Source organism: Melozone crissalis, unplaced genomic scaffold (assembly GCF_028551555.1).
Source record: "Melozone crissalis strain CALT ecotype California unplaced genomic scaffold, PUWL_Pcris_2 ptg000005l_1, whole genome shotgun sequence".
NCBI classification, from domain to species: Eukaryota; Metazoa; Chordata; class Aves; order Passeriformes; family Passerellidae; genus Melozone; species Melozone crissalis.
In genome coordinates, this window is record NW_026535783.1 from 49,265,167 (window position 1) to 49,292,057 (window position 26,891).

A 26,891-nucleotide genomic window follows, 5' to 3' on the forward strand; every position below is an offset into this window, starting at 1 on the left:
AATAAAGCTAAGACATTATTTAAATTTGGAGCAAACTATCTTTTTTATTTCAAAGTATCACTTGCCCCTTTTCTAGGTAATCAGACAATTGCAACCTATAGCAAATCAGAATCATTACAGCTTAATTTACTAATTCAAAAAGGTAAACAAACAAACAAATCTGTTCTTAACATACTGCAGGATGGTAGGTAGGAATTAGTTCTGGAAGAACTGCCTTTCTTATATTTTTTTTTCCACAGATCTTGATTTGCAGAAGTATCCATTTCTTACCTGATAAACTTAGGTAAAAATTACACCCAGTCCTGAACTCTGGTTCATAAGTGGTTTCTATCAGTAGAAGTAATACCTGTAAGTTGTACAATGTGAAGTGCTTATTAACCATATCCTTTGTACAGCTGAAACCAAATCAAAATACAGAGTGCCAAAACTGTAAAGTTATTTCAGGGATAAACAAAACTTCCACAAATTTTATTTAGTAGATCAGGAACACAGTCCCAGTGGCACATTAAGGTGGACTTAGTGCTCATTTCTGTGAAGATGATGTGCATCACTTCTCATTACAAATGTCTACAAGACAAGAATTTGCAGAGCAGCAATTTGTGGTTGCATCACTGCTTTGCAGTCATGAGGTTCTGCCAGCAGAGCAGTCTCTTGAACCTCCCTCCCTGGACAGTTAAAAGCAGTCTCAGACAGTTCATACAGCTGCTAACTCATTATTTGCCATCACCAGTAGGTCCCAGACGAACACACTGACGTACATACAAAAATATTTAACAGGAGGACAGAAAACACTGTTCCTAGAGAGTAAAGATCACACCAACCCCATCCTCCTCTGAAGAAGTGCACTTTGCTCTTGACTGCTCAGGGCTTGATAACTGGCAAGCTCCAATGTGAAGGTTGCTGAGCCCGATGTTAGAGAACGCAAAACTGTTGAGTAGCCCTGGACAAAATGGAGAATACACATCACTTAGGTTAGGATAAGGGGAAGATAAGTTAGCACAGGAAGCTGCTTAGACCACAGAGAGAGAAAAAAAAGCGTCAAATAATAAAATACTGCAGTGTAGTAGTAAGTTAACTTTCCAATATTACTGTATTAGAATCGCAACACATGCATGAGTCAATAATAATCTTTTTTAAAAACTGTTCTCCATAATACCTGTTTTTGTAGTATTTATTAGTTCTCTAGCTTAAAGCTGGTTTAGCAATCTGAATTTGGCATTAAAAAAAGCTACTCAATTTGAGGACACGTCCTTCTGACCTTCAACAATTAAAATACAATTTAAAAAATCCATTCTAAATTTACTTATCCATAACTAAAGAAAAGTGAACTGAAGCCAAATATCTTAAAGCTTATAAAAAAGATCAGTTTTATCATTGCTAAGGTAATCACATACCATCATTTCTGCTAGTGGAACAGCAGCGACCACAACTCTGTTGTCTTGACGAGACTGGATTTCCTGAATATTACCTCTCCGCTGTGCAAGATCAGCAAGTGCTGCACTGAGATGATCTTCACTTACTGTGATTTCTAGGTTCATCAGGGGCTCCAGTATTTGTATACCAGCTTTTTTCAAAGCCTACGTGGAAAGGAAGGAAGTTATGCTGATGTACTCCTATGGGCTTTTTTAAATAAAATTGACATAAGTACTTGTATCACTGAAGCTGACTCAAACTCTCTACTTGCAAAAGCCGTAAATTCCCCAGCAAGGGCATTAGGAGAGCATGCAAAGAGGAACAGTGACCAGACATTGATACACATGTATTCTCCCAGCAGTAGATCATGCTACTGTGTTCAGAGAAGCTTACAGTTTCACTGTACCTTTTGCAAGCAACGGGAGACACAGGCTGATACCATTGTGTGCGACGTGTCTGGGTGCACTGTCAGTGATTGCACTGTCACATCTATATCTTGAACTGGGAATCCAAGCAAAGGTCCTGGGTAGGGCCATGAAGAAGAGATAAATGGGAAAAAAAACCACCAAGCCCATTTGTTTTCAGAATATTAAGACGTGTGCAAAAATTTTTCAGAATTAACTGGAAGTTTCTCACTTTCCTCTTTGCTCTTTCCTTTCCTGTCCTCTCCCCAGGGGTGTGGCTACTGGTCATGTTCCTCATTTAGAGGTTTTGTCATTACTAACTTTACCAAAAGAGACAAAGGAATGCAGCCTCATACTTTTCTTAACTCTCTTTACCAAAAGCACAGATAATTTTCAGAACCTCCTGCTATATACTCATCCAGACAACCATTACCAAAAAGTTATTTTTAAATACAGTTTTTTTTCTAAAACAAGTCTCTTTAACAAGACATCATTTGAGAAAGCAAGAAAAACTTTTCTTTAACCAGAAGACAGAATCTTTTCTGTATTTTCCCCAATGCCTAATACTAACACACAACCAAAACTCCAGGGGTAATTCAATTTCATAAACGAGTGTCCTAAGGCAGATTACCTCCAACCCAGGACTCTCAACTAGACCAAACTGTCTTAGACTACATATGAGGCCTGAACCACATCTGAGAAAAGAAACATTACTTTTTTTTAACAGAGAACATGGCCAGGTATTTTTATTTTTTAAAGCACTTAATGGCATCAATTTTAGGCTGGAGACAGCACAGTTCTGAAGTTTCTTCAAGAAGCATAAAGAAAGCACATGGTTAAGACATTCTACAGCCAAAGATGGGAGATGCTTTCGAATTCCACAGAACAAATATGAAAAATCACTTCAGCTGGTACTTAAAATCTCCTTTGTTAATCCACAACCTACTGATAATACTGTAAGGCAGTTTTTTGTCCACAAGTTACATAAGACTTCCTATTTTTAATTAAAAGTCAGAGACACTTTTAATTTATTCAAGGGGACTTTAATCCTTAAGAAAACACAGACTTTCCAATTACGTCAAGTTTTTACTGAAAACTCATGGATTTAGCATATTTGAAAATTAAAAAAATGCATTAGTATTGTAACCGTAATAGAAATGTAATACATGCTGGCCTATGAAACCATTTCTGTTATATCACTATGGTTTACATGATGTCATGAAGTAAATGTCTTATCTCTTATACCACATTAAAAAATAAACCAAAAGAACTCCAAGCTCACTGTTAAGTGACTGAGAAGACAACAACCTTAAAAGCAAACCAAAGGCATGCTGATTTCCATTCCAGGCAAAGAGAAAAAGACGTTTGGCAAATTTTGTAGTAGAATTTTTTGTAGTTTTTGTAATTTTCCTTTGTACCTTATACATTAGTCGTATATATATGCACTATCTTTTTTTCAAGCAGTTTTTCCTTCCAGAAAATGGATTCTTACAAAAATATTAGACCAGTATAGCTATCATAACATTTCCTTTACCTTGAATGCATGAATTTGTGATTCCGTTTTCTATAGCTCCTTGGAGTTCCTTGGGCAGTACTTCACTGACATTCTCAGCATAGCTGATGATGGGTTTTGTTGCTGCCCCTTCTCCTGACGTGGGCCTCACCTCTATCTCTGCAGTTACACAGTGTCGTTTATCACCTACTGTTTTGTCCAATATATCTGCAGGGGGAGGAAAAAAATAATACATAAAATTCATCTGAAAGCTACTCATATATCATTTAAAGTAAATCAAGCTACACAACCAGAAACAAGATGTGCCTTGCATTCACTCATTTTACCTGTAGCTTGGGCAGCATTTAAGATGGTTTCTCGGTATGCTATTTGAAGAGGTCCCAAGTAAGTCTCAATTCCATATTCACGTTTGATTCGGTCATGAATAATTTCTATGTGCAGCTCTCCCATGCCACAGAGGATAGTCTGGTGAGACGATAATTAAGAGAGAAGTGGAAAAACATGCAAAACTCAGGTTTTAATACAAATTCTTTAAGCAATGACCTGCATGCTTCAAACTGTCTTTAAAAATGCTTCTAATTCAAATGGCCATAATACTTCAAATTCTAAGGACCCTAGACATTGCTCTAAGTCATGTAACATAAACACCATTTAAGTGAGAGTGTTGTTACCAGTACTGTGCTCATCATAAAAAAGTTAATCTTACCGAATCTTAAAGACTATGTAATTCAAACCTTTTTAAATACAGAATTGTCAAAAACATGCAGAACATGGGCTGACTTCCTCTGTTGAGTAAAGCACAAGTGCCAAAGACTATTTTAGTTTCATACACATATCATAGGAACATTCAGAGAGTCCTTTTTAATCAAGAACACCTCAATATGCATATGAACTAACTAAAGCGTGGTCTTAATGTTCTAAAATAATTTTATAAGATGAGCAATAGAAGATTCATCTTACTTGTCCTGTGTCAGGATCTGGCTTCACTTTTAAACTTGGATCTTCACGCTGAAGGCAGCTCAATGCATTATCCAAGTCTGTACAGAAATATCAAACATTTTATTTGAAGCAAATTCAGTAATCTGAAGATCAGAGTAAGTGTCTAAATATCACTTTCCTCAAAACAAACAAAAGAATCCTAGAGGAGCATAGATTTTGACAAAAAATTCAGGTCAAATTACAAGTAACCAGCAACTTCTGATTTTATCCCACAAATTAACTGTGCTACAAAGTGCTTGAATTTAATTATTATACATGCTATTTTCAGAGTGGTATTTTGTGTTTCTATGAAGACAGACTGGAACCTACAAATTATTAATGAAACCAGTAAATAACTGATAAATGCCAACTGTTACATGATATACCTAAGAACTTCAAGATAACATGAAATGGTCCAAATGAAAATGTAAATCATTTTTATACATGGTTTTGGGGTTTTTTTCTGATTCCCCATTATCTTAACTGCTGAGGAAAGCAGCAGAATGATGACTCAAGAGCCAAGACTGCATCCGTCATACCTTACAGTCTTTGGGGGGAAAAGCCACAAAAGTAAACAAACAAAAGCAAAGTAAAACATCCAAACACCACAAAATCAGTAACACCTTATAACCCAGTGGTTCAGCCTGCAGACATGTTGCTCCAAATCTGTTTTCTACCTCACTCCATTCTGTCACAGTACACTGATACTTCCCCTCCTCCTCTTCACCCCCAAACAAGCTCAGCATTGGTAGAACAAAGATACAGAATTTAAAGGGTATTTCCAAAAAGAGTCATATCACCAATCCATCTACTGTTGAGAAAGACAGTATGATTACAGGACCGTAAGGATGCAAAGATGAACCCTAACTAGACACAAAGAATTCTCGGTATATAAAGACTTTATAGAGTAAAATTGAGAGTGCCAGCTGAAAAAAAAAAACCCATTTCAAGGCTATTTGTATTTGGGACACTATGTACAGCCCACCACTGTAACTGCAGCAAAACTCAGAATAAGTATCCTTCTATTTTTAAATGAAGAACTACTACTCTTCTAGACACAAAAACTAGAAAAGTAGTAGTACCACTACTGCTTGATGCAGTTATAACAAAGGATATGGACAATCATGATCTGAAGTATACCCTCAGTACAAAAACACCAGAAAGAACCATACTAGATCACTGGGTTGTAAAGTCTGTTAAGTCATCCAGTTAGGTGGCTGCATTGTACCTTGTTGTCTGGCCATTGAAGGTGGTTCAATGGTACAGAAGAAGACAGGCTCAGGGACCTCAACACCTGCCAGCAGAAGACTGTCTACACCACTACCAGACCTCTTCTTTTCCCCAGCATCCCTTCCAGCTCGGCGTGCTGCAGCAACAGCTGAAGCCTTTGATGACACTATGGTATCTCCAGTGGCACTCTAGAGATCAACAAAGGAAGTGATGTGAAAAAAAAAACAACACCAAACTCAAAATGTATGCTAAAGCTGGTTACATTTTAGAAAATCTGTATAAATGAGATTCATGCAGCCTATTCAGATAGTAAGAAATTATTAAACTAATAGAAGCAAGCACAAAACACATTTCTTTGAACTTGAAACTGTTCCTTTTGGGTAACTGATTCAGACCATCATTCCCCTTCCCCACAGGAGGTCTCTTGTGATATTACACTGTATTTTAAGAGTTACAGTATTAATACGAGCCCAACCCTAACAAAATACACCTTCAGCTTTCAGTCCTTTCCAATCAGCACTGAAGTTTCCAGGTCAATTACTGATATTTGTAGACTGTGGTATTTAATTTTAGGAGGAAGTACATCTAAACGTACTTCAAATAAAGCAAGTTTACATATGTCACCACAATCAAGAACATCAGAGATATGATATCATAGAAGTAGAAAGCACACTAGTGAAACAAGCTCCTTTACAGTACCCGTATTCTTCATTACCTGTTTTAACCCAACAGTCAGAGCAATGTTGCCAGGCATTAGTGATGGTATTTCAATCTGCTGATCAGCAAAAGGCAGGAGCAGCCGGCTCATTCTCTCTCTGAAAATTAAATTCTCTGTTACTCAGGACTTTAACAGGCATTCCAATACTACATAGAACCACACCTCTATCTTACTCACGTGCAACTTTTGTTAATATTATATACAGCGGACTGAGGTTTCAATGAACCTGAGTAAACACGAACAAAAACTAGTGGTCCACGACATTTATCATGAAGAACTTTGAATGCCAGGGCACACAGATCATCCTTGTACCACTGTCTGCAAAATAGAAAGCACAACAAAAAGCATACTTGTAGGATTTATCTGCTCACAAGCATATTTATCTAAACTTTCACTCATTTAAGAGGTGATATGCTTCTTACTGCAATGTTAGTGGAGGCAGATTTTCAAAACCTGTAATTTGTACCAAAAAATAATAATCTAAGCAGTTCCACCTCCAATAGGACACGTTATGTAAGATGTTATGTGATTCAGACAATACTAAACAGGATTCCTAGATCATGTTTTTGTGAAATGACAATGTCCTCAGATTAAAAAAAAGACTAAAGAACTCCAAAGTGCAAGTTTGACATTTGGAGATAAATGCATCCAATTCCAGCAGAACTGAACAAAGCAGGTTCAGTACTCAAGTGTATTTTTCTGTCCACACATCTCTACTATTACTTAATACCTAAAGACAGTAAATATTTTTTTAAAATATGAATGCTTTTTTAATATATTTCATTTTCTGCTTTTGTGTTTTCCTATTTATCTTTCCTTCTTTTTTTCTGAATCTCCTTTTCTACCTGTACTTACAGAAACTCATATGAACGCTCATTAGGTGCAGGCAGGTACAAAGTAATAGCATCCAGTAATGGCTGCACCCCTTTGTTCTTCAGCGCACTGCCACAGAGCACAGGGACAGCCTTCTGAGCTAGCGTGATTCTGCGGATAGCAGACTGCAGCTGCAAAAAAAAATTATCTTCTGTTAATACATGATCTACAATTTAGTTGCACTCCAACTATTAGATACTGCTAACCAATCTCCAAAAAGCTAAAAAGTATGTTTGTAAATACATCACTCATCCAAAACCCTTTCACCGCTTTTAGCAAGCTCCAAACCATAAACCCAAACATTTAGATGCTAAAACAGAAGACACTGGCTTTAAGAATTCTAAACATTGCACACAAATCTGCTGCTGTTCTTGTTATAACAATCCTTTGAATTCAGTATGTTGTAACTCACTGCTTTCAACATGCAGTGTCTAAAGATCCAACCATTTCAAAGTAGCTGAGATGCTATTTTTGTTAGTGAGAATCAGCAGCTCAGTCACAAACTGCACTGAGTCTACCTGAAAGTTCCATTCACCTTTCCCTAAACTCTTTTGTAGCAGTCTAACTTCCAAAAAAACAGAAAACCCCACCTTCCTAAATAAATGTACCCAACTTTTAAAATAAAACCTAGCATGCCTAAGAATCATAGCATATCTTTATAAAATTCCTACTAACTCTGAATACATTGTTCTACATCCACACTACTGTTAATTTACTGTGTAAATGGTGTGATCTCATTTTATTGAAAAATCTGCAAAATCATAATCTGCATGTGTCAAGGAAGAATAACCCAAACCCTTGCAATAAGAACTAGTAAACACTTGTAAATGTAAAAAAATACCTTGTCAGCTGGTATTAAGTCAAAATTTTCACTATTTTCTCCTAGAACCAGTTCAGCAAATTCATCATCCAGATCTGCAACCTTCAACAGAATAGTTCTTTATTATTTGGCATACAGCAGTTTCACAGAAAAGTTACATATCTAACTTACTTAAAATATATAGCCAAACAGAGCAGAAACAACGCCTTTAAAGACATCAGCAATTATAAATTCAGATCATATAAAATTATGGAAATGAAGGCTTCAAGAAAGGATGGAGGGAAAAAACTCAGGGAAGCCTGAAGTAAGCAGCAAGCAACCTTTACAAGCCAACAAACATTGAGCAAGAAGAAACAGACAAGCATCATGGCATTTTGGCCTTCTTCATGTCAAGGGTTTGTAGGTCCAAGAGCATGTCTCTGTTTTCAAATTGTACCAGTTAGCTTGACATGTAACTTAACTCCTTAACCATCTAACATACTGCACTGTCACAGGTTCAGGACACCCAAGCACAGGAAAGCACTTTGCCCTCTCTATTGGCTACACACCAATTGGCCAAATTCTGAAATAAACCCTTGATAAGAAATTAGAAGTCTTATCAAGTTAACAATTAAAACATGAAAGATAAAGGAAATAGTTCATTTAATTAAGTGAAAGTAACGTGTGCAAAACGGCCAGTATTCAAAATGCTAGTTTACAGGGTTTTGATAAGGAATATAAAGAGCACAGAAAGCATTTAAAAAAATGTTTTACAAATACAAGGTTATCTCAATTATCACACTACTGGTACAGCCCTTCCTCCTTCAGGAAGGGCCCAGAAAACAAAGGGGAAAAAACCAATACTATTCTTACAAACCTTTCTACCTGACAACACATTTCTTAAGAAAAAAGGCTGGGTATTAACACTGCCATTTCAAAACCTACTAAGTTTGAAAACCAGATTGTGTATATGTTCTACTGAAGTCAGAGCAATATAAAATAGATCTCTACAATTTCAAAGGAAACAGAACTACCATAATCTGTTTATGCACTTGCACGATATTCAAAGTTGGGTGGATGGCAGCCTCTCCAACAAAAGGATCGATTTATTTAAGGATCAATTGAGCTGCTTCTAATGCAGCATTTAGTGTCATTTTGACCAGGCTGCAACATCCCATCCAGCTTTTAGCTGTCATTTCAAAAGAGTATGGATACCCTGCAGGTTTCAAGTCACATTTGTCATGTTTCTTGTAAATGTACCAAATATATTTTGGCATCTAAGACAGTACAAACACCATCTGCTTTTAGCTTCCCCAGCACAAAAGAGACAGACAAATTGTAGGAATTCCATTGGAAAACCACTAATGGGGCTGGAGGCCCAGAGAGACAGGTTTGTCTGGCTTGGAGAAGCTAAATCGGGATGCAAATACTGTATCTTACTATTTAAACTAGTAGTAGTGGCCCTTCTTCAGAGAAAACAGAATCAGATTCTCCTCAGAGGTACACAAGGAAAGAACCAGCCTGGCAGTTCCAGCTTGCACCACAGTAAAATCCCACTTGACATAAAGAAATTATGGTCAAGCACTGGGAAAGGCTGCCTACAGAGAATCATCATCCCTTGACTTGAAAACTCAACTGAACAAGCCTGAACAAGTCGACCTGCTTTAAGCAGATCACTTAACCAGACACCTCCAGAGGTCTCTTTCAGCCTACTTTTCCTACTGCTCTGAGTAATGGGTTTAAATATATTATGTATTTACTTTAGAACTTTACTTGTTCTATTAAGGTATTTCTTGCATCCTGGACCTCTTGGAACAGGTTTGGATCATCAGTCTCCAGCAGCAGTTTTCGCTCAAAATTTTTTCCGTCATCCACATCAGAAGTAGGTTTCCAAATTATTCGCTCCTTAGTCACAACATCAACCAGTCCTCTGAAGGTCTTGGCTTCCCCAATAGGCAACTGCAAATCAAACTGAGACTTTAGACTCATGGAAAAAAATTAAGAAAGTAGTTCCATTCAAAAGAAATGAAACGAGCATTTAATTTCTAAGCTTACCTGTAACAGTAAAGGTTTTGTCTTCAACTTTTGTTTGATGCTCTCAACAGCATATGTAAAACTACAGAAAAGATACTAAGGTAAACAAAACTTCATGATATTAGTATGATAGGCTCACCCTTCCCTACTTACTCAAAAATTACTCCTAGAATTATATAAAAATATGCATTTCCATAACCAAAGAAGTATATAGTATTAACATAATTGGGTTGCTCTATGCTTAATGGAAAATGCTAGACATTCCCTTATAAGCTTCTTAACAATGATTAAAATAACTGCCTGAATACCTTGCCCTGTTTTTGTCCATCTTGTTTAAAAAGCAAATTCGTGGTATCTGGTGTTTGTCCGCTTGTCTCCAGACTGTCAGAGTTTGTGCCTAAAGCAAAACACAAAATGGAAACATTAGGGTCAACAGCTGCACTACATGCTCCCCAACACCACTGAAGGTCTGAGTTGAGAGTAGAGAAGGGAACTGTGTTGCACATTGTGAGAATCCCATTTCTAGCATCACAGATGAACTCCAAAAGCAGCTTTGTCTTAGCTTGTCTCTCAGCTGGTGTCATTTTCTTTTCTGCACTAAGGGCATGCAGGCATAGTGGCAAGGGAATGTGAAGAGAAACTAAGCATTATGGGGGGCATATATGGGGAAAACTCTGTAATGCAGTGACTTTATGCTTTATTGCCAAATTACTTAGGCACACACCAAGGCAAGCATTTCTGTGGCAACACATACAACACTAAAAACTACTGTGGTTTTAACAGTAATTTGTGCACGGCTGAGCCATTTATCATATGTATTTTTATTTGAAGGCATATAGAAAAATCAGTTCAGATTCATTAATAGTCTCTTACCACTACAAGGAATAATGTAAGAACTTGCTACAGAGTTTTAGAAAAAAACAAGAAGATCTAATTGCTTTGTTTTTGAGGGTGGAGGCAATTACTCAGTTCAGGTTCATATTTAGTGGCACCTACATGTTTTCCAGTAAGAAGTTAAATAATGTGACTTACAGTGATTAGGAGTTCCCTCATCCAGGAAAAACCTATGTCCCATGCAAGAGGGACTTCACATGTAACTTTTCTACAGGATTGAACTACTGAAACACCGCATGCTGTAGAAAGTCCAGTTCTAGCTTGCCTCCACTTTTTCTGCGCTCTGTTAAAAAGGACACTGGGGAGGAAGAAAACGTGCCTGAAAATTATCTATTTTCTACATGAAATGTGAAAATGAGAAATTGGCCTATATTAATTTCATTCCATTTGTGGAGCTAGTCAGAAGCATTCACCTCAATCAACAGTTGTAAAAGACAGCAACAAAATAACAAAACCATTCCAAACTTATAATGATAATCACACTTGCTGTTCATTACCACAGAATTTGTGCGCACCACATGATTTAAAATTAAATCTCAGCTTCCTGAAGCTGAATTTTTATAAAAGCATTGAGAGAATACAGAGAAAAATCTCTGTACATTATTTCCGCCTGATTGAAGTCATTAAACACTGCAGGAGAGTTTCATTACGAGTCACTGGAGATAAAATCAGAGAAAACTGGGAAGGCACATTCACCCTCTAAGAGAATTTGTAACTGTGGAAACTACACGGTGAGATGCCGTTGCTATTCCCCAGATAGGATGTGGTCAGCATGCCTGACTTCCCACACAATACATGCTGAGCAGAGTGAAGACCCTGTGTCCAGGTTCTGTTTAAATCCTTGCAAGAGAGGGAACTCAGTGGTACGCTGTAGCTGGCAAACCACACAGGAGCTGTCAACCAAGGGAGAAAAAGGTGACCTTAGATGTAACACTAATATTACCCAGCTAGAAGGTACGACCACTCCCACTGAACATGATGCATGACTGCAGTCACTGAAGCTCCACTTAGATGCAAAAATAGTATTAAAGTAAATTAAAAATGGGGAGAAGTTGGCTCCTGGGAACTTCTGGGATCAGACAACAGGCTGAACTTGTCCTCATTCCTACAGCGACATCTATTGGGTAAAAACTGTATTCTGTCCATGCTGAGTGACTAACTCAAGCTAGTTTTGGTTAGGGATTAGAGCTGGTTAGCATATTGCTTTCAAGACACTTTTGCAGCCAAATGCTATCACCAGAAGTCTTCAAACCTTAATGTAACAGTTTTCAATTACATTAATGAGGAGTGCTATTCCATAAACTGCATAAACTGTTAAGTCTTAGTCCTTTAAGGGCGCTAACAGTTGCTGGCAGCAGGTAACATACTGCACTGTGAAGGCCCAGGATCTCTCTTAACCTGTTGGCATGTCTTCCTGGATCTTTCCTGAGGCACCAACAGACCAATTAACGACCCCTTAGGAGGGTGTCTTTCTGTTTGCATATGACCCTGAACAAGGTAATTGAACCCTGCTCTGATCCAGTAGATTGTTCAGTGAAGGGTCCCTGGGTCTCCATAACAGAACACTGAGAGACTGAATTGGGCACAAGGATTTAAGCTTTCCTGGGGAACTGAAAGACTAATCAAACACAAAGGGTTTGAGAAAATCTCTCCCCTTTACCATGACAGACTGCACACACACACACACAAATTATAACAGTTGATTTTACCTCAACACCAGCTGAAGCATCAAATACTGCTACGGCTCCATCTAGGACTCTTAAACAACGCTCAACTTCCACTGTAAAGTCCACATGGCCTAAAAAACAATCTTCCTTTTATACCATCATAATTCAAACAGGCACCATCAATAGGTCATTACACATTTAAACAACATTTTTTTTTCTTTCAAATAAAGTCAAAACAACTTTTTCTTTACTTGCAGAGAAATACACCTATCAGTCTTTGAAATAAACAAGATTATTATAATGCATACATAGAACTGAGAACGATTTAACGTGGAAACATCTGAGCTCACTTTATACAGCTAGGAGTCAGCAAGTAATAATTATCCAAAGCTGAACAGAGCTTAGTATAGGTGTTTTTATGGATGCAATTAAACCAATTAAATTTTGCACCACATTTAAGACAAAGACACTCTGTGACACTCCACCTCACCCTCTCTCCCTTAATACATGAGTGCAACTAAAGAACAGTACCTGGGGTGTCAATCAGATTGATTCTGTAGTCCTTCCAGTCAAATGTAACAGCAGCAGACTGAATGGTAATACCACGTTCTCGTTCTTGTGCCATAAAATCTGTCACTGTGTCTCCATCATCAACATCTGCAAACAGAAACCAGGACTGGGTAGGTAATCAACTCAAAATCTGAAATTGTCTTTGAATACAGATGTCAAGAGAGAGTTGGAAATAGTCTCTTTTACATGTGTGTATATATACATATATATATATATATATATATATACACGCACACACACACAGATGTATGTGTGTGTGTGTGTGGCTGTGTGTAAGCTACGAAAATTAGCCTTTTTGAAAACATTACAATGCCAGGTAATTTACCCAGGCTCCCTTTCCTAGGAATAAATGCCCTGCAAGTAAAAGACAAGCTATTCCAACAACCTTTTTGTTGTTCTTAATCCCAGTAGCACCATGAGCACCTTAAAAATTAAACAAAGTCCAAAATCATGAACAAACTACAACTTTAAAAAACCTGGCTGCACTCACTGTATGGAATGTGACTGACATTTTGAAATTTGATAATCAAAAGGTAATTAAATCAAAAGTAAAGTACAAACAAACAAACCACCAAGTAAGAGGCTGGGCTTTGCTTACTTTTTAATAACAAGAGAAGCAGCTAACATTTTTAAATTAGCGGGATCCTGAGTATCAGTCATATACAGTTGCGAACAGGGTATAAAACTTAAAATGTCAAAACGAAACCCAAACAGAGGCTGCTGTGAGCATTTCAATCTTGAAGAATTCTATTGAACTTGCTGTAGCAAAGAAGTCTTTCTGTGTCATGGCTTTCAAAAGAAATGGATACTTTTTCTTACTCTGCCCTCTTCACAGATCAAAAAAGAACTCAACAAACTGCTTTACCAGAATAGGCAATTAGCAACCAGCAAAATAAGGAGATTCTGTAATTAAATGTTAAATAAAACATAACATGCTGAAAGTAAAAGAAAAATATCAACCTATGATATCTAAAATCAAAACTGCCTTAGTGCAAAAAGGAACATGCATTAAAATTCAATTAAACTGCAGCACAACTTTGGAACAACTGCCTCCTACATGAGATATTCCATCAGCAACTGTACTGCATGTAATGGTACACTATAAATTTCTTAAACCTAATGAAATACAAAAAGCATTTCTAACCTCCAAGTGTTCTTATATATCCAGAATAATACAGCATTCTCTCTGTTGTTGTAGTTTTGCCTGCATCAATGTGGGCCATAATGCCAATGTTTCGGATTCTGCATTAAGTGAAAACATTGTGGTTAGTGCAGTCATTTTTTAAGCCTGTGATAATTCTTATTTGTATAATTAATATTCCCCAAGAACAGCGCACCAGATTAATAGCATTGTTTCTCTGCTTCATATCTGATATAGTGTACACTCTAACACTGAAAAATGTCAGTATTGATATGGTGGATTTTCTTCAAATCAATAGTACTGAACAGTGTTGCAACAGGTTTCCAAGCTCCACTTCATGGAAGACCCCCTCTTGGGATCATGCTCACCCATCTGCCCTCCCGACAAACAGAAACAGCCCCTCCTCTTTCTTATCTATCCTAATCCCTGGTGCTCTAAACAACCTATTGCATAGATACGCTTTACACCCCAAATACAGCACACCCAAGTTCCCATGAAGCTGTCCTTGATCCCGTTCAGCCTACTCTTCCTTCCTGAAGTACTTCACCAGTAGCTTCCAAAACTGCTTTGCTTGTTTTGCACAGCACAGCTTGTGATCAGCCCCATGTTCACCACTAATGCTGCCTTGACCTCACCCTCAGGTACACTTCCAAGGGAACTTCATCCCTAAGGCACTTCTTTGGCAGCTTAGCCCCTAATTGCCTTCCCCTCATCAAACGTGCCATGAAAACAAAGCGCACAGCCCTGCCTACCCGCAGCCCTCTAGCTACCAAGACATCCTTCCCCCTTCTCCACCTCCCAGCAATACCATGGATTGGGAGCTTCCCTAACAGCCTGGTTTTGGTTAGGATGGTGCAAGCAAGGGACAACACAGGACCTTTGTGCCACGAGCAAGCACTCTCTACTGGAATGCCACAAGGGTAAAGGTAAGCAAGTACTAACTTTATATTAAACATGCACATCAGACAGGTATGGCAACAACCTACAATGCTTTATCACATCAACTGTTCTGACTGAAATTACATACCAACAATAAACTAGCTTGATGTACCTGGATATATGAGGATTAATGACAGAATGCAGAGACTTAACATCTCCTGGAAACAAAAAAAAGAAAATAAGAAAAAACTTTTCAGACAGAATCCAATGTGGAAATATATTTAAGAAAACTTCTAAAAACCTTATTTAAAAAAAAGATTCAGAGCCACAAGTCATGACAATCTGTAATCTCTACCACCTCAAATTTTTAAAGATATGAACCTAATTTTAAATAAACCTCTCCCCATCTCAAAAAAAGAGAAATGGTTGAGAAAACAGCTGTAATTTAGAAAGAACAGAAAAAAGGCAACACAGGAAAGTATCATCATCTTACTCTGCAGAAGCATATCTCAGTTCAAGACAACTGTAATGTTGACATTCATCTGAACTGGTGATTAGATAATTAGTTTGAAAAGTTATTTCTTCTTTAAGCCTTAAAGCTATACAGCATAACTCTCAGGGATAAAAGGCAAGCTAAACTGTGCTGAGAAAATATGGGACTGGGAAGTTTTAAAAGCTATTTTCTTGCAAGATACGTTCTTTCTCACACAGCTTAACTATAAAATAAGTTGTCACAGTAATTTTTTATGAAACTAACCCAAATTCAGTTCTTCAAGCTACTGAAGTTGTGTTTCAGGAAAAAAGTAATATAGTTCATCCTTGATAGGCCACACAGAATTCAACAATATTTAAGCCAACATTCTTTTACCACCTACAGATCATCAGTCTTATCACCTGACTTCTAATTACATGTACCTTTGCTGATTATTGCTTTCTAAAGGCTTTATACTGTGAATATACTGAGAAAAGAGCAGCAACAGAAAACTCTTCAGTCCTTGAACTAAGTGCTCTATTTATGTTTCATGCATTAAATTCTAGAAAAAATGACCAAAAGAATACAATAAAACAGAAACTTTACAGAAATAGAAAGAATTTCTTATTTTTATTCACTTTTAAATTAATCCTTACTATAAAGAAAACCACATAAACTTATACCTGGTGCAGAACTGTAGTTTCTCAGACTACAGCTTCGCTGTGTCACACCCATGACTCTTGTTTTTGTATTTCTGAAATACATGTACTTGAAAGAAAAAAGAATTATACAGAACATTAATTGTTATGACTAGCTACTTTGCAGCCACATTTCTGGCAGCTGTAGAAAAATAATCTCAAAAAACAAATCTACAGAAACAGATATTGTTGCTGGGTATTTATATAAGGTCAAAAAAACAACTATTTAAAATCAGATGCTTGAAGTTGATGTCCACTGAGGTTTAAACCAAGTTTAAACTGAGGTTTAAACCAAAGTTGATCCAAATAGTATTTGGGATAATCAGTAAAAATTTACGGCAGCATCAAAAATATTTTTCAATTGCCAAAAATTTTTAAATACGTCTAATTACTTTTGTCAATAATTTAACAATTACAAGAGTTAAGCAGTCAAAAAATTTACACAAAATTTACAAATTCAGTTCCCAATTCTGAAGTCCCATTCCAAAATGAAAGTATGGATTGTCCAGAGGCCAACCATCAAAGACAAAAAAACCCAAACAAAAACCAACACATCAATTAAAAAAGCTTACTCAGAATAACACAAGTGTTTCCCCTGCTCACAGAGGAAGTATCAAAACGGGGGGAAAAGCTTACCTTATTGCACAAACTTGATGACTTCAATGCATTCACTGAAAATTTCCCCATAATTCTCAACATTCTGCCTCCCGTCTCTAAAGCTGTTCCCTGGCAAGGTAAGTAAACGTTGTATAAAATGTTTCTGACAGGAAACAGGCTAACCATGTTCCTCTGACATAACTCAATCACAAAACTTCATTCTTTTTCATGGGAAATCAGGTTAATATTTTTCAGGTTATTGCTTTGCAAGTTAAATCAGTGTCAGATCTGTAATAACAATATTATTAAGTCTTAACAATGCAGCATGAATGCATGCCCACAAACACTAAATATATTTCTCACGGAAAAATTAAAGCAGAATAACGAAAATTAGAGAATTTACACTCACTCTCAGATAAGTTCCAGAGCTGGTGAGCAAAGTGCAAATAGCTTTTCTAGTCTTGAAGAACGAAGGATGGCAGGGAAAAGTACCTATTTAGGTCAGAGACAATAGAAAATATTAAGTACTATGACCTTTTAGGCATAGCCAAGTGCAGCAGCGTCAAAAGCATTCCTAGATGGCTGTCGGTTATTAGAGGAGACATCACTGTCCAGCTCCCGTGACTTTCTGTTTCGGAGTAGTTTCACAATGCAGAGTAAGGGCTCCGCGCACACGCTCACCTCCACTCCCTCATCTTGCGATTCGCACACGTCTCCTGATGGTGCCAGCGCAGTTTGCTGAGCGGGGGAGCGAGAGGGGCGCGCTGCCTTCACGTTGTCCGTGAAGAGTCCGCAAGCCGAGCCCAGCCGAGTCCCGCCAGACGCCGACCCTCGGAGGCTCTCTGCAAAGCGACACCGCCTTCCCGGCCGCGTTCCGAACCCCCGGGGCGTTTCGTGCGCTGGCTCCGGGTCACCTTCTGCTCCCGAACCGCCCCCTCGGCCCGGCCCGCGACTGCGCCGGACCTGCCCCGGCAGCGCAGCCGCCGGAAGGCAACCTGCTTCTGCCTTCCCCCGCTACCCCACCTCCCTCCCGCGTTCCGCTCTCCCGCCACAACCTGACAGACCAGGCAGCAAAAAGCGCCTATTGAACCTCTCTCGCTCTGTTTCTCCCCCTCTCCCTGGCCTCGCCAAGCCCGGCGCGAGGCCCTCGGGAGACGCGGACCGCAGCCTCTCCGCGGGGAGGAACTAAACAGGCGCACGGAAGCGTTTCCACTCGGCGCCACTTTCCAGAAGGCCCGCCCTTTCCGCCGCGGAGGAGGCCGCGGGGCTGCCGACATGGTGGGAGCCGGCGCTGGGGGATGCGGCCGCCGCGGGCGCGGGGCGCGGGGTCGGGCGGCGGGATGCAAACGGCGGTGCAGGGGAGGGATGGGAGACTGCGGGAGGCCGGGTGGGGCCCGCAGTGAGGGTACCGCCGTCGGGCCGCGGCCTCCCCGCATGCGGCGGAGGAGCCGTCACCGGCCCGCGGGCGGCCGTGCCCGCTGACCGCGCTGCCTTTGTGCCCACAGCCGCAGAACGAGCACATCGAGCTCCACCGCAAGCGCTATGGCTACCGGCTGGACTACCACGAGAAGCGGAGGAAGAAGGAGGGCCGGGAGGCGCACGAGCGGTCCCGCAAGGCCAAGAAGATGATCGGGCTGAAGGCGAAGCTGTACCATAAGCAGCGGCATGCCGAGAAGATACAGATGAAAAAGACGTGAGTGTCCGCCTCCTCTCTGATACCGTCCCGTCATCTTGACGCTAGAAGGATGAGATGAGGCGTTGATATTGTTACAAAGAGCTCATTATTGCTTGAGTCGCATGTTATGGTCTTAAATAGCGATCAGGATGTAGAAGGAAGGGGGCTTTGCCGCAGCAGACACATTTCAGTGTCCCTCTCTTTTAAATGAATGTTAACAATTTAGCTTCTAGAAGTACTTCCTGAGGCAAGTGTTGATGGGCAGTAACCGTGACTAATGTAATCATGACAAAAAAAGTGAATGCAATTCTTTGGAGCTTTTATATCAGCTGCTGTGTTACTGTAACAAGAGGCAGTATTTTTTAGTGGTCAATAGCAAATATACAGTAGCATACGAAGTATTTAAGCAGAAGATGAGGCCTGTCTGCAACGATAAACAGCAGTGTCAATAATAGACGATAAAAGCATTTTTCTGTAAATTTTATCTGTTATCCAGAACTTGAAATCAAAGCTGTTAATGATGCCTGAAAACTAGGCAAGAAAGTAGTACTCCATAGTGTAAAGCCTGTAGAGCAGGTCTTTGTTTATTCGATGCTGGGAGTGAGGGGGACAGCTGCACCACAAACTCACCTGTCCGTTTTTTTCACAGAGAAAAGCTTGTCTGCTTTTCTTACTTAATGCGCACATTACACTTTCGTAGCCTTCATTTTGCGACATAGTTTCTAACTGCATGATTACGTGAGCCCTTGTAGCACATGCATGGTTTCCGCAGGAGGTGGTCGCCAGCCTCCTGGTGGTTGTTTTTGGTGCAGGCTCCTTGGTCTTCCTCAGCCTTGAACTTTTCACCCCAGTTCCTGCAGGTGCTCTGTAATATTGTCTGGTCCAGTAGCCAGTGGTTAGCTTTCTGCAGTTAGCTTGTTGTGCTAAATTTGCAGGTTATTAAAACATGCTTCATTCACATACCCTGCTACAAAGTAACTACTTCTTTCTGCATAGCTACAGCTTTTTGCATAGCTCAAGCATTATCTTGTTGCCTTGGCATCATTAACATTCTCATTAATTGCTAATGAACTTCATACCTATCCACCGTGTAGTTTTTTCTGGTTTCAAAGTGTAGATAGCTGCTTTCCTCTGCTACTTTTAGAGGTGATGGGTTTATCAACCCGTTATTAGTTTGTGGGTCTTTTCTTCCCCCCAGTAAACAGCCTCAAAATTAACAAAACTTGGCTCCTCTTACAAACACACATTCCTCACATGTGTAAGCATTGCCATCAAATCTCAGAAGAGGCATAGAATGGGGGTTTTTTGTCAGCAGAGGGGAAGGCTGCCCTCTCTCAAAGTGCTTGGCTGTTTGCTTTGGGTCGCACAGAAATTCCTTAAAGAGGTGCATGTCTTTCTTGTGTTTCTGTCCTGGTAGGAAATGACAAGATTAAGTGAAATTAGTAGTTTTCCTTGAAAATTATTTAGTATTATTCCATATATATATATATAATTCCTATATATATATATATAATTCCTTAAATATTAATATATAATACTTCACAAATACCTCTTAAAGAAAACTTTGAGCAGGCACAGGCTAAGTTAAAATGGTATATCTAAAAATAAGTCTTTTTCCTTGTGTTGTTAATATTGGTTTTCTTTCTTTGCAGCATTAAGATGCATGAGAAGAGAAATACAAAGCAGAAGAGTGATGAAAAAACACCCAAAGGAGCTGTACCAGCATACCTGCTGGACAGAGAGGGCCAGTCCCGGGCCAAGGTCCTCTCTAACATGATCAAACAAAAAAGAAAGGAAAAAGCTGTAAGTAAATGTATCAAAGTTCAGATACCTAAAAGAACAATAACCACTTTATATTGCTGATGCCAAGGTTATGTAACAAGCAAAGACTGATTAAAACATGAAATCTTGAGTGACTGAACATTTTAGGACAATGTGAGCAAATGCAGTATCTTGGTTTTTGGACCTTTAAAGTGCTAATTAAATAAGTGGCTATGAGTTGCATAACAACTATGGTCTAACCCTTTGCTTTCCAGAAATTTGATTTTGTGCTTTGTTTTTTCCCCTTTCATTTAAATATGTGACAGGTAAGAATATTGACCTTTTTTTGTTTTGTTTTACCCTCCTTCCAGGGGAAGTGGGAGGTGCCTGTGCCAAAAGTTCGTGCACAAGGAGAAACAGAAGTTTTAAAGGTGATTCGTACAGGAAAGAGAAAGAAGAAGGCATGGAAGAGGATGGTTACAAAAGTTTGTTTCGTTGGAGATGGCTTTACTAGGAAGCCTCCTAAGTACGAGCGATTCATTCGACCAATGGTAATGTTTTAGAGCCTTAAAGAACATTTAAGTAATAATTCTTTTGAGTTACTGCTTTGATTTTCTGTGTTAAAGAAACTTTCTTGTGTGATTATGCACTTGATCATTACTCATGTAGAACACTCCTGTTGGTTTCCTTGCCAAAATATAAACCTCTAATAGCATGGCGGGTGGGGAGATGCCTCTAGAGTGCCAGTCTATGTTGAAATTCCTGCTTTTTTTCCTATAACTCATATGATGCTAGTAAGTTAAAGCTATAAGCTTTTGAATTAGCATAGGAAAATCTTTTTCAAAAATACTTAGCATATATTTGAAAGATGACGGTGTCTTTTTCAAGCTGCACTGATTCTCTGAACTGCAGAAGCCCACTCTGTTATAGGATTTCAGAATTCCCTCCTTTTGGCTTAAATAAGCTTGAAGCACAGTTGTGACTGTGAAGGGAGGAGCTGTGCCTCCAGTCCAGCCTTTACTTACTCAGCTGCAGGAGCAGCGCCTGGGTTCTATCAGCCTGGCAGCACACAGGCAGAAGAGCTGGATTCAGTGAGATAGTGTTGGTTTTATATAAAGAGCCATTCCTGTTTCCTTCCAGGAGTCAACAGTCACTGTGCAGGCTGCCCATTGAATTGTCTTCACTGCTAGTTTGATGGTCTTACACACCACTCTTGGAAAGATTTTTTTGATACAGAAAAATAGGGTAAAGTACCCTCTATGAAGTGCAGGTCACTAGATAAAAACTGCTCTAGGAGATGGGTATTTCATATTTTGTCATACTTCTTCATGGAACAGAAATTGTCCAAGGCAACAAGTATTATTGTTGGGCTGCTACTAAAAATTGACATCCTGAAAACATACATGGAAAGCCTTATCTTTTTATTAACCAGATTTTAAAATAAGTCTGTCAGTCTACAATAGGTAGATGGCATTCTGTATTCTAAGTTGTTTCATTCTTCCTAGTCTTTCTAAACATATAGAGATGAGGACATAATTCCCAGTGTTTAACTAGATCAATTGTGAGAGTTTAAAGCAAATATTAACTCATTCTAACACTCTTTATGCAACAGGGCTTACGTTTCAAGAAGGCACATGTGACACATCCTGAACTTAAAGCTACTTTTTGCCTGCCTATCCTTGGTGTAAAAAAGAATCCATCATCTCCTTTGTATACACAGCTGGGAGTAATTACTAAGGGTACTGTCATTGAGGTGAACGTGAGCGAGCTTGGCCTTGTGACACAAGGGGGCAAAGTTATCTGGGGTAAGTAAATTTAACTAGTTATACTGCTGAACTATAACTAACCTAACTTTTTAAAGTTTTTGATCTTCATTGCATCATGTGTTGTCAAGATCTCATCCTCTAGTCATAGTTGATGGATTGTTAAAAGTTAGGTTTGGGCTGTAGCAGAAGCAACTAATAGCAACTCTAAAAATACATGCTTTAAGTGTTAATCTTGTGCTTTCCATTCACACTTGCAAAATCAAATTGGATAAAGTTCAGAGCAAAGACTCAGCTTACTTGCTTGTATATCATATTGAGCAATATCACAAATCTGTTACCATGTGAACCATGAGCAATTGAATTACACTTGCAGTGGAAGTTCTGTGTAGGAACCTCATTAACAGATTCTGCACCTGGGATGGGGCATCCATGGTTATATGTATGGACTGGGAACAGTAGGCTGGAAAGCAGTGCCATGGAAAGGAACATGGGGGCCCTGGTTGATGTCAAGTTAAACATGGTCAGCAGTGCCCTGGCAGCCAGGAGGGCCACCCGTGTCCTGGGGGCATCAGCCAGGCAAGGGAGGGCATTGTCCTGCTGTGCTCTGCACTGGGGCAGCCTCACCTCGAGTGCTGGGGGCAGCTCTGGGTGCCACAGTGTAAGAGAGATACAAAACTATGGGGGAGTGTCCAAAGGAGGGCCACAAACATGGTGCAGGGTCTGGAGGGGAAGCTGTTTGAGGAGGGGCTGAGGTCATTTGGTTTGTTCAGCCTGGAGCAGAGGAGACTAAGGGAGATGTCACTGTGGTCTTCAGTGTCCTCACAAGAGGAAGCTGAGGGGCAGGTCCTGATCTCTTCACTCTTATGACCAGTGACAGTGGTGTAAGGTGACAGGATTTCAGGTAATCGCACCAAGCTGAGTCAAGGGAGGTTTAAATTGGTATCAGGAAAAAGGTTCTTCACCTAGGCTGTGGCTGAGCAATGGAACAGGCTCCCCAGGGAAGTGATCACAGCACCAGCCTGACAGATTTCAAGAGGCATTTGAACAATGCTTTCAGGCACATGCTGTGATTCTTGGGGGTGTCCTGTGCAAGGCCAGAAGTTGGACTCAATGATCCTGGTGGATCACTTCCAGTTTAGCATATTCTGTGATCTTCATAGGATCAGACAGACTTCATTTAACAGAGGAGTTCACTTGGACAGTAGGAAACCTAAGGGTTTTTTTTTTAATCTCAGAACTCTCAGAACTCTAAATGATCCATTTATAAAAAAAGAGCCTTAATATAATGTTTTGGGAACATAAGTTTACAGGTCAGTAGAAGGTAGATTTAGATTTCAAAATGCATTTGAGTCCCTGTGCTGTAGGGACTTGTTGATTGAATTTGCAAACATAGAAAGATCTAATCTGTAAGAACTACTTCTAGGTTTTGTACACATGTAATTCCCTTTTCTCTCTAGGAAAATACGCCCAAGTAACTAATAATCCAGAAAATGATGGCTGTATTAATGCAATTCTACTTGTTTAAATTGGATACCAAGTGTTGGATGTGGACACCTACAAAATAAGTGGACTTTACCCAAATTTACAAAATCTTTGGAACCTTCAGCCATTCCAGAAGAGTGACCCTACAAGCTGATGAGGAACTTCAGCCAGAAACAACTGCTCACATTTTTATATTTATGTTTGCTCAGTTGAACATTGTCCAAATAAAGAGATTTAATTTTTATTTCCTCATGTGGTATGTATTTGATCTAAACCTTCTTGGTGTTTTTACAATAGCAGTTTCCTTGCTTAAGTATGTTGTACTTAATTCAGGTCACATTCCCATAGGGGAAATCTCCCATATGGGAAATACAGCCACCATCTCACACAATGTCCTGCTGTAACAACTAAAGGTACAGAAGAAGGTACAGATCTTCTGGGAAAGAAGACCTGGGAGGCTGCAGCTGGAATGTTACTGCAGACTGACATTAGAAACTAAGCACCAAGTTTGATACCTGCCCCTGCAGAATCATGGGCTTGGGAACATGTGAGCAGCAATGGGGGTGTGTGTTACAAATGAGTGTTTGAGATTGCTTAAAAAATCACTGGCAAGGGCACCTGAAAGAAACAGATTTGATATTAAGCAACAGCACAACGAAGTTGATTGGCAAGATTTGCTCTACTTTTATGAGACAATTAAGGCACACTAAGGAAAAAGAGACATAACAAACCAAAAAACAAAATCTAGTAAATCAAAACAGAAATTAACCAAGAACTATCAAGGGTATATGTATCTGTGTGTGTGTAACAAAAGGATAGAAAGGGCAAGGATAAAAAAGAAAACAGCCTAAAAGCCCAGCAGCAATCAAACATAACCATGTGTAACTTATAGCTTAAACTTCAATCATAACTGAACTTATAACTTAGCCTTAACAATTTAACAGAGGAATAACGTTTAACAGGACTTAACCTAACTTGTAGCTTAACAACTTAGCAAAAGAGCAACACTTGACAACATTTAACTTAGCTTATGTCTTTACCTTACAGGCCTAAGTTAGATACCTAAGATACTTAAACATCTAAGAAAGCAGAATTTCTCCTAGATTTTCTGCAACATATGTGCACATGCATGCACACAGAGAACTAGTGCATAAGGTACCTGTGAAACATTGTCCTCAAAGGTAGTGAAATACTCAGTCTGGATGCTTTTGATGTCCTCAGCAGCCAAAGGGTTGGGCCTCAAGGAGTGAGGGTATTCTTGTTCAGCAATCCTGTGTATACAACAAACAAGGGTTAGCTGGCTCTGAGAGGCCCCACTTAGAAGTTGCTATTTGCAGCCTGCTGCAGCTCAGGAGAGCTCAGGAGATCTTATTTTTGACCTCTGTTTGTGGGCCCAAGAGAGTGGATTTCAGTCATAACAATGTTTCATCCTGGCCATAGTTTTGGTCAGCCACTTTATTTGAAAGTGTTAGAGCAAAGATGTTAGGGCAGTCAGGCAAGAGTAACTGTTTTCAAGGCTCTTCATTATGAAAACAGGAGCTTGTTGTCAGCTGTTTCTGGGAGCGGGCAGTGTTCCTGATGAGCCGTAGAGGAGCTGAGCCCTGATGCTGTTCAGTCATGGCTGAGGCCCAGCAGGCTTTTGTCATATCACTGTGGTGCCTGGAAAAGGAGCAGGGGATGCACTACCACAGAGCAGGGTGAAAGATAACCACAAGGGCAGCTACTCTCTACCTGCCTCCTTACCTCCTGCCCTTCTCCCCTTTCTTTCCACGACTGCATTAATGGAATGAATTAATCTAGGAGAGTGTAGCACCTTAATTTCAAGCAAGAGAACAGTTTCAGAAGTTAATATTTATGAATTTAAAAGGGCTTAAATATGTGAACTTTGAAAATGGTTTGACAGTCTTGATACTACAATTATTTGTAGCAATTTTGGTGGCTTTAAGAAATACTGAAGAGAAGCTAAAGGTCACAAGCTTTAGCTGATCAATATATATTTAGCTTGCATTCTTGAAATAAAAGAATCAAAGGCTACTTCTAAACTGGAAGCTTTCAGCAATGTTACAACCGAATTGGTAATATTCCAGTCATGGATTTAGTGGCAAGCAGAAATATTTTATCACTATAAATATCCATAGTCACTACTTTATATTCTTACTCTTAAATAGTACTTCACTTCTAGCCAAAGAGTTTTTAGGACAAATTGCAAATCAAATCCTAATAAATTTCTTCCAGTTTATACAGGCAGTAGTCACCTACAGCAGATTTGAATATATCCAGGTGGGGAGATTCCACCACCTCTGAGCAACCTGATACAGCATTTGACCACTTCTAGTTTAAGCTGGTTTTTATTTAAATAGAATTTCCTATATTCCAGTTTTTCCCCAACTGGGCATCACAGAGTCTTAATCCATCTTTATATCCTGCAGTGATACATAGCCTCTGCCTCCTCCATAGATCTCATTAGGTTTTTGCCTTGATTAATGATTCCTGCACAGTTAAACTTCCCTTGAGCTTACCAGAAACATTCCATAAACAGGAACTTCTGATGCCTAACCAAGGAGGGGCACAGGAGATGATTGCTCATCCCCAATAGTCTTCGAACATTACTTACCTGAACCATAGCCAGTGGAACAGTATTATTATTACTGGACTTTGGAAGAATTCCAGTAATTGCTTACAGCCAGGATGATGATTAATTGATGTCTTAAGTCAGTCAACTTGCAATCCTATAAACAATGGTCCTAAGTGAAGCCCTTTTAACCCTCCTGGGCCACAGCAGGCTCCTCTGAGTGAAACACTTCCCACAGCTCACCAACTCAAGAGTTTGCAATACTCAGAGGACCCATGTCAAAAGCTAAAGATGGGACCTGAACTGATAGCTCCCCATACTGCTTAAGGCTCAACCCTCACTCCTTCAGAAATGCAAAGGCATTCAATATGAGTATTTCACTGAACTTAAGGGGAAATTTAGTAGGTATCTTTATCTTTGTACGTATGTACATATACACACATATCTGTGAGTTGATTTAAACACTCTATAGCAAGTACACTATAAGCATTGCCATCTCAGATCTATAATTATGTTATATTGTTGAGTAAATCCTATCGAATCTCTTCATAAACTAGTCAATGATTGAGTGTTGCCAAGTCCTTTACAGATAAACCACTGACGAAGTCCAGAACTGTGACTGTTCTCAATCATGCTCTATCAGCAGTTTAGAAAGCTGTGGCATCCCATCTGTAAGGAGAAGGAAGCATCCAAAATTCATATGTGCTTGTGGTTGAACAGAATGATAAAAGTCAGAGGATCCTCAAAATTCCATA

General features: G+C 39.3%; 2 protein-coding genes across 3 annotated transcripts; one reads left to right on the forward strand and one right to left on the reverse strand.

Moving 5' to 3' along the window:
- Window positions 1–805: 805 nt before the first annotated feature.
- Window positions 806–17,964, reverse strand: GFM2 (GTP dependent ribosome recycling factor mitochondrial 2). 2 transcript variants are annotated; one of them, XM_054288821.1, is made up of 22 exons: window positions 17,562–17,964; window positions 17,290–17,372; window positions 16,920–17,009; window positions 16,269–16,353; window positions 15,286–15,331; window positions 14,238–14,335; window positions 13,055–13,180; window positions 12,566–12,654; window positions 10,271–10,359; window positions 9,984–10,044; window positions 9,735–9,887; window positions 7,971–8,051; window positions 7,112–7,260; window positions 6,434–6,574; window positions 6,254–6,353; window positions 5,537–5,726; window positions 4,291–4,367; window positions 3,657–3,795; window positions 3,352–3,537; window positions 1,820–1,935; window positions 1,395–1,577; window positions 806–940 (listed from the first exon to the last, which is right to left on the reverse strand). In XM_054288821.1, exons 3-22 carry the CDS (start codon window positions 16,980–16,982, stop codon window positions 812–814), a joined length of 2,301 nt encoding a protein of 766 aa, XP_054144796.1. In that variant the 5' UTR covers window positions 16,983–17,009; window positions 17,290–17,372; window positions 17,562–17,964; the 3' UTR covers window positions 806–811. The 2 variants fall into 2 exon arrangements, with proteins under 2 accessions (XP_054144796.1, XP_054144787.1); XM_054288812.1 differs by having other exon boundaries at window positions 9,702–9,887.
- A 109-nt stretch (window positions 17,965–18,073) lies between these two features.
- Window positions 18,074–23,808, forward strand: NSA2 (NSA2 ribosome biogenesis factor). Its single transcript, XM_054288853.1, has 6 exons — window positions 18,074–18,158; window positions 18,386–18,573; window positions 20,208–20,358; window positions 20,688–20,867; window positions 21,929–22,121; window positions 23,540–23,808. The coding sequence occupies exons 1-6, from the start codon at window positions 18,156–18,158 to the stop codon at window positions 23,605–23,607; spliced, it is 783 nt and encodes a 260-aa protein (XP_054144828.1). The 5' UTR covers window positions 18,074–18,155; the 3' UTR covers window positions 23,608–23,808.
- The last annotated feature ends 3,083 nt before the right edge of the window (window positions 23,809–26,891 follow it).

What these genes read in the sequence shown, in the direction of transcription:
- GFM2 (XM_054288812.1), bottom strand. Translation starts at nt 16,982, where the DNA reads ATGTTGAGAATTATGGGGAAATTTTCAGTGAATGCATTGAAGTCATCA. An exon ending in ATTAATCCTCATATATCCAG is followed by an intron (nt 14,336 to 15,285) that starts GTACATCAAGCT and finishes CACTTAATGCAG; the next exon opens with AATCCGAAACATTGGCATTA. An exon ending in TGACTGTTGGGTTAAAACAG is followed by an intron (nt 5,727 to 6,253) that starts GTAATGAAGAAT and finishes GTTGATCTCTAG; the next exon opens with AGTGCCACTGGAGATACCAT.
- NSA2 (XM_054288853.1), top strand. An exon ending in AAAAAAGAAAGGAAAAAGCT is followed by an intron (nt 20,359 to 20,687) that starts GTAAGTAAATGT and finishes CCCTCCTTCCAG; the next exon opens with GGGAAGTGGGAGGTGCCTGT. An exon ending in AGGGGGCAAAGTTATCTGGG is followed by an intron (nt 22,122 to 23,539) that starts GTAAGTAAATTT and finishes TTTTCTCTCTAG; the next exon opens with GAAAATACGCCCAAGTAACT.